The sequence below is a fragment of the Antechinus flavipes genome, chromosome 2 (genome assembly GCF_016432865.1).
Source record: "Antechinus flavipes isolate AdamAnt ecotype Samford, QLD, Australia chromosome 2, AdamAnt_v2, whole genome shotgun sequence".
Lineage (NCBI taxonomy): Eukaryota > Metazoa > Chordata > Mammalia > Dasyuromorphia > Dasyuridae > Antechinus > Antechinus flavipes.
The window spans coordinates 435246316-435262507 of record NC_067399.1 but is presented as its reverse complement, the minus strand read 5'-3'; the positions used below and the strand labels follow the sequence as shown (position 1 = coordinate 435262507).

Sequence of the window (16192 nt, the reverse complement as noted above, 5' to 3'; positions counted from 1 at the left end):
CACACACACACACACACACCTAAAAACATTTAAATATGTATGTATGGAAGAGGCCTTAGCCTACACCCAGTTCAAACTGCTTTTTAGGCAGCTTATTTCCTTCCCGAGGCACAGAAATGCACCAATCTCCATCCCCAGTTCGGAGTGTTAGGATGCCAGCCTAGAAAAAAGGCAATGTTGGACCCACCTAGTCCCTACAACCCTCTGAACAGGATCTGGGGAGTTGGGGCTGGGTTGTAGGGGCAGGGTCCTGAACAACGGGCTCTCCCGTAGAAGCCAAAGCTAAAGCCTGGAAAGTCATTGCCCTTGGGAGTGGAGGATCTGGGCCAGCTGCCGAATACTGAGGCTTTTGGGGGCCGGGGGCCCAGGAAGTCCTTCCGAAGAGGTGAGCACCTAGGCAGGTGGGACAGTGGGGGCGGGGGGAGAGGTGGGTCAGGGTGGGATGGTGGAGTGGTGGTTTTAAGGGTCTCTTCTAGCTCCAGCATCCTCAGTTTCTATGAACTGAAAATCTGTGCTAGACCTGGAGTCAGCAAGACTCAAGTGTTCAAAACTGGTCTCAAGCACTTATAATCTGTGTGATTCTAGGCCAGTCACTTAATCTCTGTTGCCTCAGTTTCCTCATCTGTAAAAGAGAATAATAATAGCCCCTACTTCCCAGGATTGTTGTGAGGATCAAATGAGATAATATTTGTAAAGTATTTGTAAACCTTAGGGTCCTAGAGAAATGCTAGCTGCTGCAACTTCTAATCCCTTCACAAACAGAGATCTCTGCCTTGTTGAGCTCCAGTGGGTGGTTTTGGGAACTTCTGTCACCCCTCTGTGATCCAAAACAAAGCAGTCCTCAGAGGACAGACATAGGCCCATCCATCATAGACTCCAGAGCAGGGTTGGACCCTCCAGAATCCTGGACTATCAGCTAGACCACCCAGGACACCTGTGGATTGGGACAACGCCTTCTCATGATACAGATAGCAACCCATCCTGCAGGACTCTTGTCCATGTTCTCCCATAAGTTCTCCATGGAGGGACCACTCAATATTTTAAAGAAATCAAGGGAAGCCTCTACATGGCGAGAGTCCAGGTGTTGAATGGCTTCTCAGTACCTTTCTCACTCTGAGTGCTACAGGACCCCAGGGTAACTCTTGAGGGGCAGCCAGATGGCCCAATGGCTGGAGCACCTAGCTGGAGTCAGGAGGACCTGAGTTCAAATTCAGTCTCAGAAACTCAGCTGTTCGACCTTGGACAAAGTCATTTAACCCCAATTGCCTTAAAAAAAAAAGTCACCTGTGAGGAATTCCAAGGTCTGGTTCCAAGACAGAGAGATATTTGTGTGTCTTCATGCATGTGTTTTGTAGATGTATATATATACACCAATGTGTATATATATGCTTGCATATATATGTATTTTTTATAATATACCTATATATATATATATATGCATAGATAGACATACACATACATAGATATGCTTATATGTGTGCTTGTGTATACATGCATATATTTTCTTGAGTAATTCTGACTTATTTTGGCCTCCCTTCTCTGAACAGAACTGGAAAAGAAGCTATAGGAAGTTGCTACATGTGAGAGGGCAGCCTGGGAAAAGGGGGTGTTGAGATGAGCTAAAAGTCCCTTACTTAAAAACCATTTCTCTCTCCCCTCAGAGTTAGGTACCACCAATGGGAACCCAGCCCTTCGTCGAGAGTCCCAGGGCTCTCTCAACAGTTCCGCCAGCCTTGATCTCGGTTTCCTTGCATTTGTCAGTAGCAAATCTGAGGTGAGGGTCTTTCTGCTCCCACTCCCCCCAAAGCCTGCAGCTTTCTCTCCCAAATTCCCTGCCCTGGCTCTCTTTCCTGGTCAGTTATAAGCCTAGTGATTTCTCCTCTTCCTTTCCCTAAGTAAACAGATCCTCTTATCTCTATAGTATATTCCCATGCACTTTCCCCAATTCCCTCATGTCTCTCTCTATATCTGCGCATGTGTATGTTTGTCATCTGCCCAGACTCAGAGTCACCGGAAGAGCTTGGGAGGCCCTGAGGGTGAAGGGGAGAGTCGGGTTGGCCGTTACTGCTGCGTGTATCTGCCAGATGGCACAGCGTCCCTGGCCCTGGTGCGCCCTGGCTTAACCATCCGCTCCATGCTGGCCAGCATCTGTGAGAAACGAGGCCTGTCCCTGCCCGACATCAAGGTTTACCTGGTGGGCAACGAACAGGTAGGCACTGAGCCTTATGTACACTGGCACTCCCCCACAGCACAATCCCAACCGTAACCCTGACTTTAACCTTAACCTGATCCCTCTTCATGCCCCTGCCATTGGTCTTGTCTGTGGCAGAGATAAAGAATCCCAGCCTGAAAATCAGGATCCTTGAGGTCTGGAGCTGCCTCTTTCTTACTGTGTGTCTGATCCCAGACACATTCCCTTCCCTCCCTCAGCCTTAGTTTGTTCACCTATAGAATGGAAAGACTAGACAAGATAATGTCTTTGGGGGTCTTCCAGATCCACAATACCATGCCTTGTCTTCCAGGAGTTTAAAATCTGTCGTGGGTCCCAGACTGGACAATAACAAAATAATTAGCTGACTACAAGGTCAGCCAGGCTGAGCCAGTGCATAGTGGGAAGATGAGTGAGGTCATCAGGTGATGGAAAGACTAAAGGAGCAACCTTGAATGTGGAAGAGATGAAGGATTAGTGAAAATAATCTTTGTCCCTGTCTCTCTGGCCATTCCTGACTTTACTGCTATTTTTTGCCTTGTTCCAGACACTAACTTTGTCCTTCCACATCCCAGGTCCAAGGGCCTCTAGACTGACTGTCCTGGAAGGTATCAGAAGGTTCACAATATCAGAACCTGACACCAGGATTTCTGTTTTCCCAAGCCCTCAGGCCTTTTAGCAGTTATTCCTGGAATTTGGGGTGTGTGGTGGGGAGGGCACTTCCTTTGGGTTATCCAGGGCCTGGGTTGGAGCCTCCAGTGTTGTTACTGAGCCCTTGGGGCTGTGTCCACAGAAGGCCTTGGTCCTAGATCAGGACTGCACGGTGTTGGCTGACCAGGAAGTGAAGCTGGAGAACAGGATCAGCTTTGAGTGAGTGCCCTTCCCTTCTCCCCTGCAAGTGGAGTCCAAGGGCCGCCACCTCTTCCCCTTGCGCTGCTAGACAAGTCTAGGGGCAATTTATCTCTGATAGATCCTTGGGATTGGAGGGGTCAGGAGGAGGGTAGGGTAAGGATTATATGTTGGATGGGGATGGGGAGGAGAGACTGAGCCAGAGCTGGAGAAACGGATCCAGAAAGAGTGGGGAAGGAAGCAGAGGGACAGAGACAGCGAGACCCTCTCTTATTCTCCCAAACAGTAGAACATCTGAATTCAAGGCCTGGCTATTGACTGATTAGCTGTGATCTGGGACTAGGACCCTTTCTGGGTCCTAGTTTCATCCTTTGTCCTCCAAGGCCCCTTCCAGCTGTAACATTCTATATTCTAGGCTAGAGATCATACCTCTGGGCAAAGTGGTCAGAATCACAAGCAAATCTTCCAAGCGCCTGAAAGAAGCCCTGTTCCCCATCCTGGGAAAACACGGCCTGAGCCTGCAGCAGATATCAGTACATCTGGTGAGTTAACTCCCTGCCCTACACACATACCTGTGCTTGCACTGGCTTAGCCCTCACGTAGGGCATTACACCCTATCCTTCATTGGTCCCAGGACCAAGGAGGGAAAAGTAAGGACTCTGTGGCCAAGATAGACAAGGGCTTCAGGGGAGATGGGAATGGAAGATGTGGGGAGAAGCTGAGAGAGAGAAAGTGAGCAGGACACTGAGTGAAGAAATCTGGACAGAAGAGTGAGGAGATTCATTTCAATAGGCATATACTTATTTCATGCCCCTATGTGCCTGGCACTAGGAGTAAAAAGACAAAAACCTCAAAACTCTCCCTGCCCTTAAGAAACCTACATTAGAAAGGGAGTGGGGCTCACACCTGGTGCTGAGATAAGTACTATGAAAGCTTCACAAAGTAAAGGTCAAGCAGAGAGGCAGTAAACTGTGTTGAACAGAACACCAGCTTCAGAGGCAGGATAGCCTAATTGAAGGCCCATCCCCGACATATTGGCTGCATGTCACTGGACACATCATTTAAACTCACAGGGAATTTCTTTTAAGTTATAAATTACAAAACATTCTCAGGCCTGTGTTGACAGAGAGAGTTTCCTCTAGAAATTAAGGAAGGGAGAAGGGAACAAGTATTTATTAAGCACCTACTATATGCCAGGCACTATTCGAAGTGCTTTACAGATATTGTCTCATTTGGTTCTTATAACATCCTCCCCTTCCCCTTCCTCCCTTCTCCTCCCTCCCTCCCTTCTCCCCCCTCCCCCTCCCCCCGCCCAGGTAAATCACAGTTCTAGGTTAAAACGAAAAACAAAAGCTATTTCTAACAAGGGTTGGGGTGGGGAGGGTACTAGTACTTGTGGGCTCCCCTCCAGGAGGTAGCACTTAAGCTGAGCCCCAAAGGGAGCTATGATTTCTCCCAACCCCTGACCCTATGCCCCTACAGTCAGGTGAGAAGCGGACTCTAGATCTGGAGAAGCTTGTGAGCTCTGTATCCGCCCAGAGACTCGTCTTGGACACTCTTCCAGGTACAGGGGCCCACAGGCTCTGAGCCCCCGAAATAATCTGCCCAAACCCCGTGCTGGTTCCAGAGGGAAGGCAGAAGAAATGGGAGACATAAGTGGGGTGCTAACAGAATTCCATTTAAATCTATTCAATTCAGTAACCACAAAATTACATTGTTAAGGCCTGTTTCATTCAAGGCATTGCTACAGGACCAGTCACATAAGGTCAATGCCAAGTTTGGGGTACTGAAGAAAAGAAAGGGCTTCATTGCTAGAGGCAGCTTGGTGTAATGGGAAGAACGATGAAATTGGATCTGGGTTCAAGTCTTGGCTTTGACATTTAATCACCGTGTAATGGTTACTCTGCCTGTTTCCTCATCTGTAAATTGAACTAGATAACTTTAAGATCCTTTCTAGCACTAAAACTCAATTCTATATGAGTTGAAGTACTTGAGGAAGGCTTCATTGAAGGTCAGGGGAAGAAGGGCAAATTAAGTGGTTTGGTGGTGGGTGGAAAGATTGCTAAATGGGTTGGACTTAGATGGTGGAAGGCCTTGAATGCCAAGTTACAAAGTTAGCCTTTACAGAAAATGGGCATCAGGGGGGATCTCAGAATCCAGCCGAAAACCTAGTTTAACTTATACCTGATGAGGAATCCTCTATGCAACATTCCAAGCAAATCTATCCACCCTTGACTTAAAGACCTCCAGTCATGATAAACTCACTATCTCTTGGAGCTTTCTGGCTTCTCTCCTGGAAAAGCACTTTATTTTTAGGCTTTATTTTTAATGAAATTTTTTTCCTATCTCTCTCTCTACAATTTCTTCCCATTATTTCTATTTCTACATTCTGGAGCCAATTAAAGCAATTCCAAGCCCTATTTCCCTGTGATGTCTCTTCAAGTACTTAAAGGAAGTGACTGTGTGTCTAAAGGCAGTTAGGTTGTGCAGTGGGTAGGGTCCCAAGCCTGGCGTCAGGAAGATTGATTTTTCTTCCTGAGTTGAAATCTGACTTCAGATACTTGCTAACTGTGAGACGCTGGGCAAGTCAGTTCATCCTATTTGCCTCAGTTTACTCATATGTAAAATGATCTAGAGAAGAAAATGATATACTATTCCAGTATCTCTGTCAAAAAAAACCTCAGAATGGGGTCACAGAGAGTTGGATGCAACTAAACAGACTATCCCCAGGAAAGCTTCTATTCTAGATGCTCAGTATCCTCTGTCTTTTCATCTGAACCCTCTATAGCAGGTTCTCTAAGTCTCGTGTTCACCTAAGAGTCATCATGATAGAAGTAGTGGTAGCAGTCACAATGCTAGGTCAGTTCATGGCGTAGAAGGCAGAGAAAGACAAAGTCATTGGGCCAGCAGGATTGAGCTTTGGAGAACACTCACAGAGAGGAGCCAGCAGGAACAAAAAGATATCACAAAGGAAAAAGGGAAAGCACAATCAAAAGGGGAGAAGAGGGATCAAGGAAGCACAGTATTCTGGAAGTCAAAGGCATTGAGTTTCTAACAGGAGGGACTGTTCCACAGTATCACATGCCACAGAGAAGTCAAGGAGATTGAAGATTGAGAAAAGACTAGTGGGTTGGCAAGACCTCAAAGAGTAGTTTTAGTGGAATGCTGTGAATGGAAACTAGTTTAGAAATGCCTAAAGAGGAAGCAGATCAGACAGTCAATCAATCAATAAGTATTTATTAAGTGCCTACTATGTGCTAGGCATTGTATTAAGCATAGTGCTGAGCAAGGGAAAACTGTAGTTGAGATGTCTCATTAGAGGTATTTGACCATGAAAGGAAGAAAAAAAATAGAATGGTACCTAGATGATCTAGCAGGACGGAAGAGGGACTTTCTGTAGACCAAGGGAAAGCAGGTAGTAAACAAAGAGATGGAAGAGTTTGAAGAATAAAGGGATGGGATGAGTAGGGGCATGAGACCTTAGAAGACAAGAGGAATGAAGTCTGGTATACACATAGAGAAATTAACCTTGGAGAAGAAGCAAAAGACTATTTTTCTTTTGAAATGTAGGAAAGGATAAAAAGAAGGATAAAGAGTATTATGTGGAGGTGAAGAAGAGAGGTGAGGGAGTTAGATCTGAAATACTTCCCCTAAGACACACACACATATGGGTGCACACGCACACACACACGAACAACACATACCAGCACATGTATACATGCAATGAACATGCATGTGTGTATTAACATATATATACACACAAACATGTGCGTGCAGTCACATATACACACATATAGACCACATCCTAAATAACAATGATTCCCATTTCCCAAAAACTTTAAGATTTACAAGGTACATTTTTCACAATAGTTCTATTAGTAAAGAGTACAAGTTAATATGACTCTGATTTTATACCCAAGGAAGCTATCTCAGAGAGATTAAGCAATTTGTTCCATGTCAGACAGTTAGTAAATGTCAGTCAGGATTTCATGATTAAGCATTTTAAAAATTAAATAATTCTTGTTGATATTTTTTGTTTTTAACCTTTTAAAAATGTCTCCCAGTACCTTTCCCCTTTCCCATCCTCTTCTTTGGAGTCATCCTTATCTTTGTAATTTTGCAACATTCATTTTTTACTTTTTTGGTGTGTGGTTTCTCTTTCCATTTATATTCTTGTAGCTATTGTGCATGTTGTCTTCTGGGCTCTGCTCACTTAACTCTTCACACATCAGTTCATGTCAACCTATCCAAGCTTCTCTGTATTTATCACATTCATCATGTCTTACAGCATAATCATATTCCATGACATCCATGTGCCATACCTTGTTCAGCCATGCCCTAATCCATGAGCATCTACTTCATTTTCAGTTCCTTCACAGCATCATGCATCCTGCTATAAATATTTTGGTCTCTATGGAGACTTTCTTCTTATTGGGACCTTCTGACTCCAACCTCTTTCTATGGTACCAGGCTGTATCTCAAAGCAGCCCTTGTTTTGGCCCTTCTATGGCACTTGCTAGCGCAGTTAGGTGGTGCTGTGTTTAGAGTGTCAGGCCTGAAGTCAGGAAGACCTGATCTCAGAAATGTAGTAATTGTGTGACCCTGTGCAAGTCATTTAACTGTATTTGCTTCAATTTCCTCATCTGAGGATTTTTTTTTATAAAATGAGCTGAAGAAGGAAATACCAAACTATTCCAGTATCTACAAAGCAATGCCCCCAAATAAAAAGTCTCATGAAGAGTCAGACATGACTGAAAAAAAAGGGCCACTCATCCGGCTCTTACTCAGATGTGGCCTCCCATCTCTAGGGCTATTTTGAACTATCATTAAATCTTTTGTCATTACTTATTAGCTGTTAAGTCTTGAATTGTTATTTAACTCAAATTGATATTTAACTCTTAATTTACATGATACATTACTTAACTCTCTTGGTTTTTTTTTTTAAATGAGTGAACAGCAAACAAAAATATGATCTATAATATTCTAGCTTTTCTAGTAGACTATAATCCCCTTGAGGTTAAGGTTTAAGTTTTGTTCATTTCTGAATCTCTCACAACAAAGTCTGGCACAGGGGCCTTTATTTAATGATCCTTTCTTTAATGAAACTTGATTCCCAAATGCCCATTATTCATCCTGTGCCTGCCCTATGCAAGGTCTTATGTTGGAAGCTAGACAAAGTCATAAACTCTACCATTAAGAGAGCACTATAAGGTTTGACAAGCATATTATTTGATTTTATCTTCACAACAATCCTGAGACGTAGGTGTTATTATCATCCTCAGAAAAGTAAGGCAGAAAGAAGTTACAAGTGACTTGCCCAAAGTCACATAGTTGTTATCTGAGGCTAGATTTGAATTAATTTCTCCCTGACTTCAAGTCCATTGCTTTATCCACTATGCCACCCCACTGGATTTAATTTGATGAATTTTAAGAGAGGACACTCAGGACTTAAGATCTGGTTTTGACTCCTAACTGTAATTTATTCATTCTCTCTCTTTCTCTCTCTAACTTTTTCTATCACTAACCTCTCTGGACCTTAGTTTCTCCATCTGTAAAATACATGCATTGAACTAGTACTTTTGAAGGTCTTTCCCAGCTCTAAGTCTTCTATGTAGGTTAAGTCAAAAGCAATGTATTGGCTAGAGAGCCAATCTTGGAATTAGGAAAATTTGAGTTCCCATCTCACAATACTGGCTGTGTGCTCCTGAATAAATCACTTCAGGATTCGTATCCCTGGAAACTCTCTCTATAAAATAAATTGCAGAGCAGGTACCAATTTGTACTGGTAGGTGGTTTCCCCACTGGGAGTTCCCTACATCAATGAAATTATAGCTGCAGTTCAAAACATTTTAAAGGGGGATGGGAGCAGAAAATAGGAGTCAAGGTCATCTGCTCCATGGCTGGGGCAAGAAGGGTTGGAATTGGGGGAGAGAAGGGTGAGGTGAAAAAAACCTCTTAGGAGACTGGGAACAGCTGAGCTCCCACCAGTTGTACTGCCACCAGAATAGGGGAGAATATTAGTGTCATCCCTGACTTTTTTCTTGGGATTCATGGGGAGGTAGGACTGGACAGGGGAAAGTATGGTGGATCCAAACAAAACCACTTGTCTTTTATAGGCGTGAAGATCACAAGAACTGAGTCTACCTCTCCTAGTCAAAGCCAGGTAAAGCTGCGGCAGGCCCATTTCTTCTCCCTCTCTAGGAAGCTGACCTTCCCCAGAAGGCACTAACACAGTGTTTTGCAGGGCGGCCCTCTCCAGACTGAGGGAAAGACGTCCCAGCCTTCCTCCCTGCTCACTAACTCGCTGGCCCAGGGGCCCCGGAGCACTGGGAAGCGTCACACGTGCGACATCGAAGGTACTAGGCCACCCTTGCTTCTGGGGAGTAAAAGGGGAGGGATCTGGGACTGAGGGGATGCGGGGGAGGACACCCGGGGAGCAGTGCAGACAGAGCTGAGCTTGGCTGTGGAGAGTGAGCCAGGGTTGCCCGACCAGGAGGAAAAGGCTAAGAACAGCAGGAGGCTGGGGGATGAGGGAGTGCAGCGTTGGGATGACTCAGTTGAGTCTCTTTCTTTGCCCCCACCAGGTTTAGTGGAGCTGCTTAATAGGGTCCAGAGCAGCAGAGCTGATGACCAACGGGGGCTTCTCCGCAAAGAGGACCTGGTGCTCCCAGACTTCCTGCAGCTGCCAGCCCAACAGCCAAGCCTGCCTGAGGAGCAACCCCATGGGGAGGCTTCACAAAGCCCCCCAATACAGACTGAGCCCCCTCCTCCTGCCCAGGGGGACCCAGCAGAGTCCTCAGCCTCTCCTGCCCTCTGACCCCTAGCCAGCCTTCACTCTCCTTCCCCAGGCAGGGCCTGGGCTGCTTCTTTCCACCTTTGCTACTGCATGGGGCCAGGCCCAGGGCTGTGCCCCTGGCTGGCTGTGCATGCCATCGTGGGCACGCTGTCTGGGGCACAGCATGAGCTCCCGCATCTGTGTGCGCATGCATCCCGTGTGTATGATGCCCCATCTTCACCAGCCTCCAAGAGACAAGATAGGACAAACTAGAACCAGGGAGCCATCAAAGTCTCCCACTTCCTCACCTATTTGCACACTTATCTTCCCTCCCAGGTCATCCTTTTGACTTAGGATAGGCACTGGCTGATACCTGGAACAATAATACCTATTTAGTTATTTGGTTGGGAGGGAGGGTCCACGGAGAGGTACAGGAAGTTGTGCACCCTCCATTCTGCCCCCACCACCTCTCTCCTTCCCAGCAGGCTGGCCTGGAGGAGTGGGTTGTCAGCACAGACTTGCCCCTCAACCCAGGGGACTTTGAGGGGCTGGGGTGGAAGTCCACCGCCCTACTTATATATACTGTAAATATGTAGTTTGTGATTGCTTCCGGCAGGTAGGTGTGGACCTAGATATAAAATATTGCTATTATAATAATTATTCTTCTTCTGCCGTGGTGTGTGGTGTTGTGTTTCTGACACGGGACCTCCATCCTTGTTGAATAGTAGGCCCCTATATGATGGGGGAAGTGGGGAGCTCTCAAAAATGTTTCAGGATAATGGTGCAGTCTCGTGGGCAGCTAGGTGGCCATAGAGAGCATAGAGGGTTGGGACTGGCGTCAGGACAACTCCTCTTCCTGACTTCCCATCCTGCCTCAGACTCTTCCTAGCGCTGTGACCATGGGCAAGTCACTTCACTCTGCTTGCTTAGTTTTCTCATCTGTAAAATGAGCTGGAGAAGGAAATGGCAAACCAGGCCAGTGTCTTTGCCAAGAAAACTCCAAATGGGATTATGAAGAGTCGGACATGACTGAAACAGTTCTACAAAAATATCATAGAGCACACGATGCTTAGGGAAGAAGCACAGAATTCCAGCTGCTTGCCTTCCCACGAAGCTCATGCCACGCGGCTGAAGCTTACCTGCATCTGATCTTTGCTTCACAAACAAAACGATCCCTGAAGACGACAAGGTTGTGGTCAGTCTGATTGTCGGCTGGCAACTGACCGCTTGCCTTCTTTCTTAACCACCTCCACTAGCATGGCCTTCCCACACCGCACTGTTGTGATGGGAGCGATGCGGCACGTTCCCATGTATTTCACCTACTCCCTTTTTCTACGCAGAGTTCTAGGGCTAACATCTCAGGCCTCTTCACAGCAACTTGATTTAGCGGCAGAACCGGCCCCAACCCATTTACTCCTGAACTTAGATCACTGGCATTTGAACCAGGAAGTATTACTGCCAAGTACCGAGATGTGACTGACGTTTCTGTGCAAAATATGTCATTCTGATAGCTCAGAATGCGACCCTTTCTCTATGTCGGGCATAACTCAAATTGTGACATTGACTTGACTATCCTGTGTGTGAATCTTCATGACCTTTATGTGTATAATTAGTTCCTTAATTCATTAATTGAATTTTTCTTAACTTATTGTAAGTAAGGCTTAGTATTGAGGAAAACCAGATGTTGCAATGTTCTTATGGAAACATAATCAAAGGAAAATGGCATCAACACACATAGCTGAAACATGGGAAGTTTGCTGGCAGAAGAGATCATTTCCACCAAAGGGACACAAGGGAGGACTTCCTGGAGGTGGGAGCAGATCTGTGACTTAATGGATGGAGAGGATTTAGACAGATGGAGATGGGAGGAGGTTATTGCAGGTGGAAGGAACAGCAGAAACATAAGCAAGTAGTGGGAGGCAGAGTGATATCCTGGAAAGAGAAATGGATCTAGAAACACAGGACCTGGATTCAAATTCTGACTATATGACTTGGGGCATGCCTTTGACTCTGAGTTTCAGTTTTCTTAACTGTAATATAAGGAAAATGAATTAGGTGATCTCTAAAATGCCTTTCAGCCCTAAATTCTATGATTACTCATGTAACTTTTAGAGTTGTAACTCTTGTATCTTGTAGTTCTTTCCTTCAGCTCAGAGTGGGAGAGACTCTGCTCTGTTTGGGGAGGTACTAATGCTGGCAGGGTATGTCTCCAAGCTGGCCAATTTGACAGTTAGGTTTTGGGTTTCCAGAGATACCTCTCCTCCCCTCCCCAACCCACGCATGTCATACTCCACAGCAAGAAAAGGTAATTACTTGTCAGGCTCCAGTCCTGGAAAGGGACACACAGCTCTCAAAACAGGGTTAAGTAGATCCTCCTCCTTTCTTAACCCTAATCCCAAACTTTGTTTTCTGTTCTAGAATTCAGCTTGGAAGAGTCTTGTTTTTCTCTACTGCCTAGACAGAGGTGGCTTACAATGGGGGCCCTTCCTTAGAATCAGAGGATCTGAGAGTTGGAAAGAGACCCAGAAGTCACCTGGTCCAACCTGAGCAAAATGATTACATCATCCCTGACTAATCACCTAGTTTTGCTTGAAGACCTTTTGTGCCAGGGAACTTACTACCTTCTGAAACAACCAGTTCTAATCTTGGACAGCTCTAGTAGTTAACACTTTTTCCTTACATTAAATCTAAATCTGTGTCTTTTCAACTTCCACCCACTGTTCTTGATTTCTTCCCTCTGGGGCCTTAGCAGAACAGATTTAATCCTCCGTCTACATGTCAGTCCTTCAAATATTAGAACGTACCTATGATATCCCCCTAAGTTAAATCTTTTTTTCTTCAGGCTAAGCATCCCTATTTCTTTCGATTGATCCTTCTATAATATATTGTCCAATTAACTCTTTACTTTGTCCATATATTTTCTAGAATGTGATATTCAAAATTGAATACTCCAGGTGTGATCGGGTCAAGACAGAAAATCAAGATCTTGACCAGTCTATATACCTTGATTCTTTTCAATTCAATTCAGTCCAATTCTGTTCTATATCTAATACCTGTATAGCACTTAGCACACTTCCTGGCATATAGTGGGTGCTTAATAAATACTTGTTTCCTTCCTCCTTTCATTTTATTTTCTTATCAGTGCTGCTGCTTTTGACTCAATGGGTTTATAATCTACTCAAATCCATAAATTTTTTCATAACTATTTCTATAACTTGTGTCCCTGATCCTGTATTTGTATAATTGATTTTTTGAGCTAATATGACTTCATATAATATGTATGAAATTTAATCTTATTGAATTGACATATAATTCCAGTCTGTCAATATATTTTTGAATCACAATTTTATCAACCAATGTGTTCACTACTTATTCTTTCCTGCCTGATGTCACTGGAAAATCTGATAAACATGGCATTTATTCTTTCATCTAAGTCACAGCTAAAAAACCATCCTTTGATAGCAAGAAATCTTACAAATCTGGTTTCATCATACTTAATATGTCCTAAAATTTGGCCAAGAAAAGATGTAACATCATAACTACAAGTTTTCATTATCCTGGGATGTGGTTCTTCTGGGACTAGTAAATTGACCTTGTTGAGAGCAATTAGCTCTCTAAGCATTCATTCATTTATCTTGATTCAATACCCTACAAATAATATTTTCTATAATTCTGTGCCAATCTGTTGTAGGTACCTTGGGAGGACTTAAAAAAGGAGAAATTTTGACAATGATGTTTCAAGTAATAGTTTTTTTTTAATTTGGCAAGTTTTAATTCATACAAGAAAAGGTGCTTCACTTTAGACAACCATGTGAAGGCTATAAGGATGAGAACAAGGTGTCCCAAAGTCTTAGCTATTTTTTCTTACAAGTCTATTTATTTTATTCATAATCCATTTTAAGTGTTTTTAAAATTTGAATTCTAAATTTTCTCCCTCCCATCCCTTTCCCATTCATTGAAAAGGTAAGCAATACATATGAATATATGAAAAGTCATGAAGAACAAGTTTCCACAATTTGGAAGGAGAAGGAGGATACAACATCAGGAAAGAAGGAAAAGAAGAAAGAAAAGAGGAGGAGGAAGATTCTTTTTCATGAGTTCAAATCTGGCCTCAGACACTTCCTGACTGTGTGATCCTGGGGAAGCCATTTAACTACATTTAAGGAAACCCCACTTTTCTCATCTGTAAAATGAACTGGAGAAGATAATGGCAAACTATTCCAGTATTTTTGCCAAGAAAACTTTAAATAGGGTTGTGACAAGATGGACACAAAACAACTGAACAATAATAACATTTGTGTATAGTTGAAGTTCTCTATCACTACTGAGGCCTGCTTCTGTACCAACTTTGTGATCTACTTCTGGAATGCATTATTCATATCCTCCTCCTGGCCGGTTAGTCTGTAATATTGATCTACTATAATATTGCTTCTATTTCTTCCTCCATTAATCCTCACCCCAGTACTTGCTACAATTTTGCCTTTTCTTTTATACTCCAGTTTTCTAGATTTTCAAACAGGAGTATAATGAATGTGCATGGTACACTCAATAGGATAGATCACATAGCAGTAAAAAAAAAAAAAAATCAGATTTCTTGAGCCTTTCCATTGTAAGATGTTTTTTAGTCCCAGGCAAAGTTGACTCCTGTTGAGGGATACCTCATTTGTCCCCTGAAAGAGGCTCTACTCTACTCCAGCCCTTAATTTTCCCCTTCTATTTCAGATCCTTAATACATTCACACTAATCAACTCCATATCAGGGGCCTGTCCTTGTTCTTGGCCTCTGAAAGAGAAAGGAAATATCTTATTTCCATGCTAACGCCTCATTCAGTTACAGTTGCCCTAGTTAGGTTATAGTTTCAGAGATTTCTTGGGACTTCCTATATTGGTGACTAAAGAAAAAGTTTCACCCCAGATATTCTGGCTCAGGCTATGAGATGAGAATATTGTCAAAAACGTAATGGCAACATGCAGAGGTTTGGTGGCTGGTGATAATCTCATAACTGATGGAACCAGATAGTTATGAGGAGAAAGGTCAAGGTGTGTGGCCAGGGATGCTGATTCCAGCACTAAAGTGGCACAAAGAAAGTTATGGTGACTGAAGCAAATCAATAAAAGCCCCAAACACAATCAAATCCGGGATGGATGGCAGGAGTCACAGTCCAGGGCTCAAGAATCAAGAGTGGATCCTGGGGAAAGCAACAGGGCATTGACTTAGGATTCCCATTTATTGCACTAGCTAATATTCAGGTGAAAGCAAATGTATTTTTCCAAAAAAAATATGAATTTAAAATCTTTTTTAAAATTTAAATTTTTTTATTATGAACTCTTATCATCAACAAATACATTCAAACAAAGACCAGCAAAAAAGATTGTATACAAACCCATGAATTTCTGCTATATACAGTTTTTTAAAAGTAAAAATTAAATTTAATACAATAGTAGCAACATTCTTCTGTTTATTTCTGTCTTCCTGCTAAAAATATTTTTCTGCTTTTAAATGTTTTGATTTCTGTTTAAATCTCTGCCACTTCTTACTAACTCACACCATTATACTGTTCCTTTAAAAGTAATGAATATAGTCAGACAAAATAAACCAATACATTGGCTATGTCTGAAAATTTATGCCTTATTCCTTATCCTTCTGCTGAGAAACAGGGAACATACTTTTTACCATTAGTCTTTTGGTGACCATACTGCTATGATCAGAATTCTGAAGACTTTCAAAGTTTTTTCTTTACATTGTTGTAATTATTACATAAATTATACTTCTGGTTCTGCTTATTTGCTCCGAATCAGTTGTTTTGTTTTCCCAAGTTTCACTGAATTCTTTATATTTATCCTTTCTTATGGTATATTGATATATGACCAATTGTACTATTTCCCAGTTGATCAGTACCCTTGTTTCTCATTCTTAGCCATAATAAAACTGCTGCTATAAAAATCCTTTCTCTCCCTTTTTGATTTCTTTGAGAAATTCTAATAGTATTGCTTAGTGATTTTTAGTGCTATTTAGTGACTTTGAAAATATAATTACAAATTGTTTTTCTGAATGGTTGGACCAATTAAAAGTTCCACCAGCAGGGTATTACTGTTCCTGTTCTCCAGATAAATCCTGGTCTCAATCATCATTGGGAGGAGTCCCAATAGTTACTTCTTGGAAGGAAAGATTGTAGAAAAAGTGGAAGGAAGGAAGGAAGGGAGGAAGGAAGGGAGGAAGGAAAGAAAGGAGGAAGGAAAAAAGGAAGGAAGGAAGGAAGAAAGGAAGGAAGGAAGGAAGGAAGGAAGGAAGGAAGGAAGGAAGGAAGGAAGGAAGGAAGGAAGGGAAGGGAAGGGAAGGAAGGAAGGGGAAAGGAAGGG

The 16192-nt window shown here is 43.1% G+C and overlaps 1 protein-coding gene across 1 annotated transcript in view; it reads left to right on the top strand.

The window, feature by feature from the left end:
• RGS14 (regulator of G protein signaling 14) overlaps nt 1–15778 on the top strand; it is a 29738-nt gene extending 13960 nt beyond the window's left edge. Inside the window, exons 7-15 of the mRNA XM_051979056.1 lie at nt 274–385; nt 1662–1774; nt 2000–2209; nt 3003–3079; nt 3474–3600; nt 4541–4622; nt 9175–9221; nt 9303–9414; nt 9643–15778. Of these exons, the coding sequence (XP_051835016.1) occupies nt 274–385; nt 1662–1774; nt 2000–2209; nt 3003–3079; nt 3474–3600; nt 4541–4622; nt 9175–9221; nt 9303–9414; nt 9643–9875 (1113 nt within the window). The 3' untranslated portion in view covers nt 9876–15778. The remainder of the gene's footprint in view (nt 1–273; nt 386–1661; nt 1775–1999; nt 2210–3002; nt 3080–3473; nt 3601–4540; nt 4623–9174; nt 9222–9302; nt 9415–9642) is intronic.
• The last annotated feature ends 414 nt before the right edge of the window (nt 15779–16192 follow it).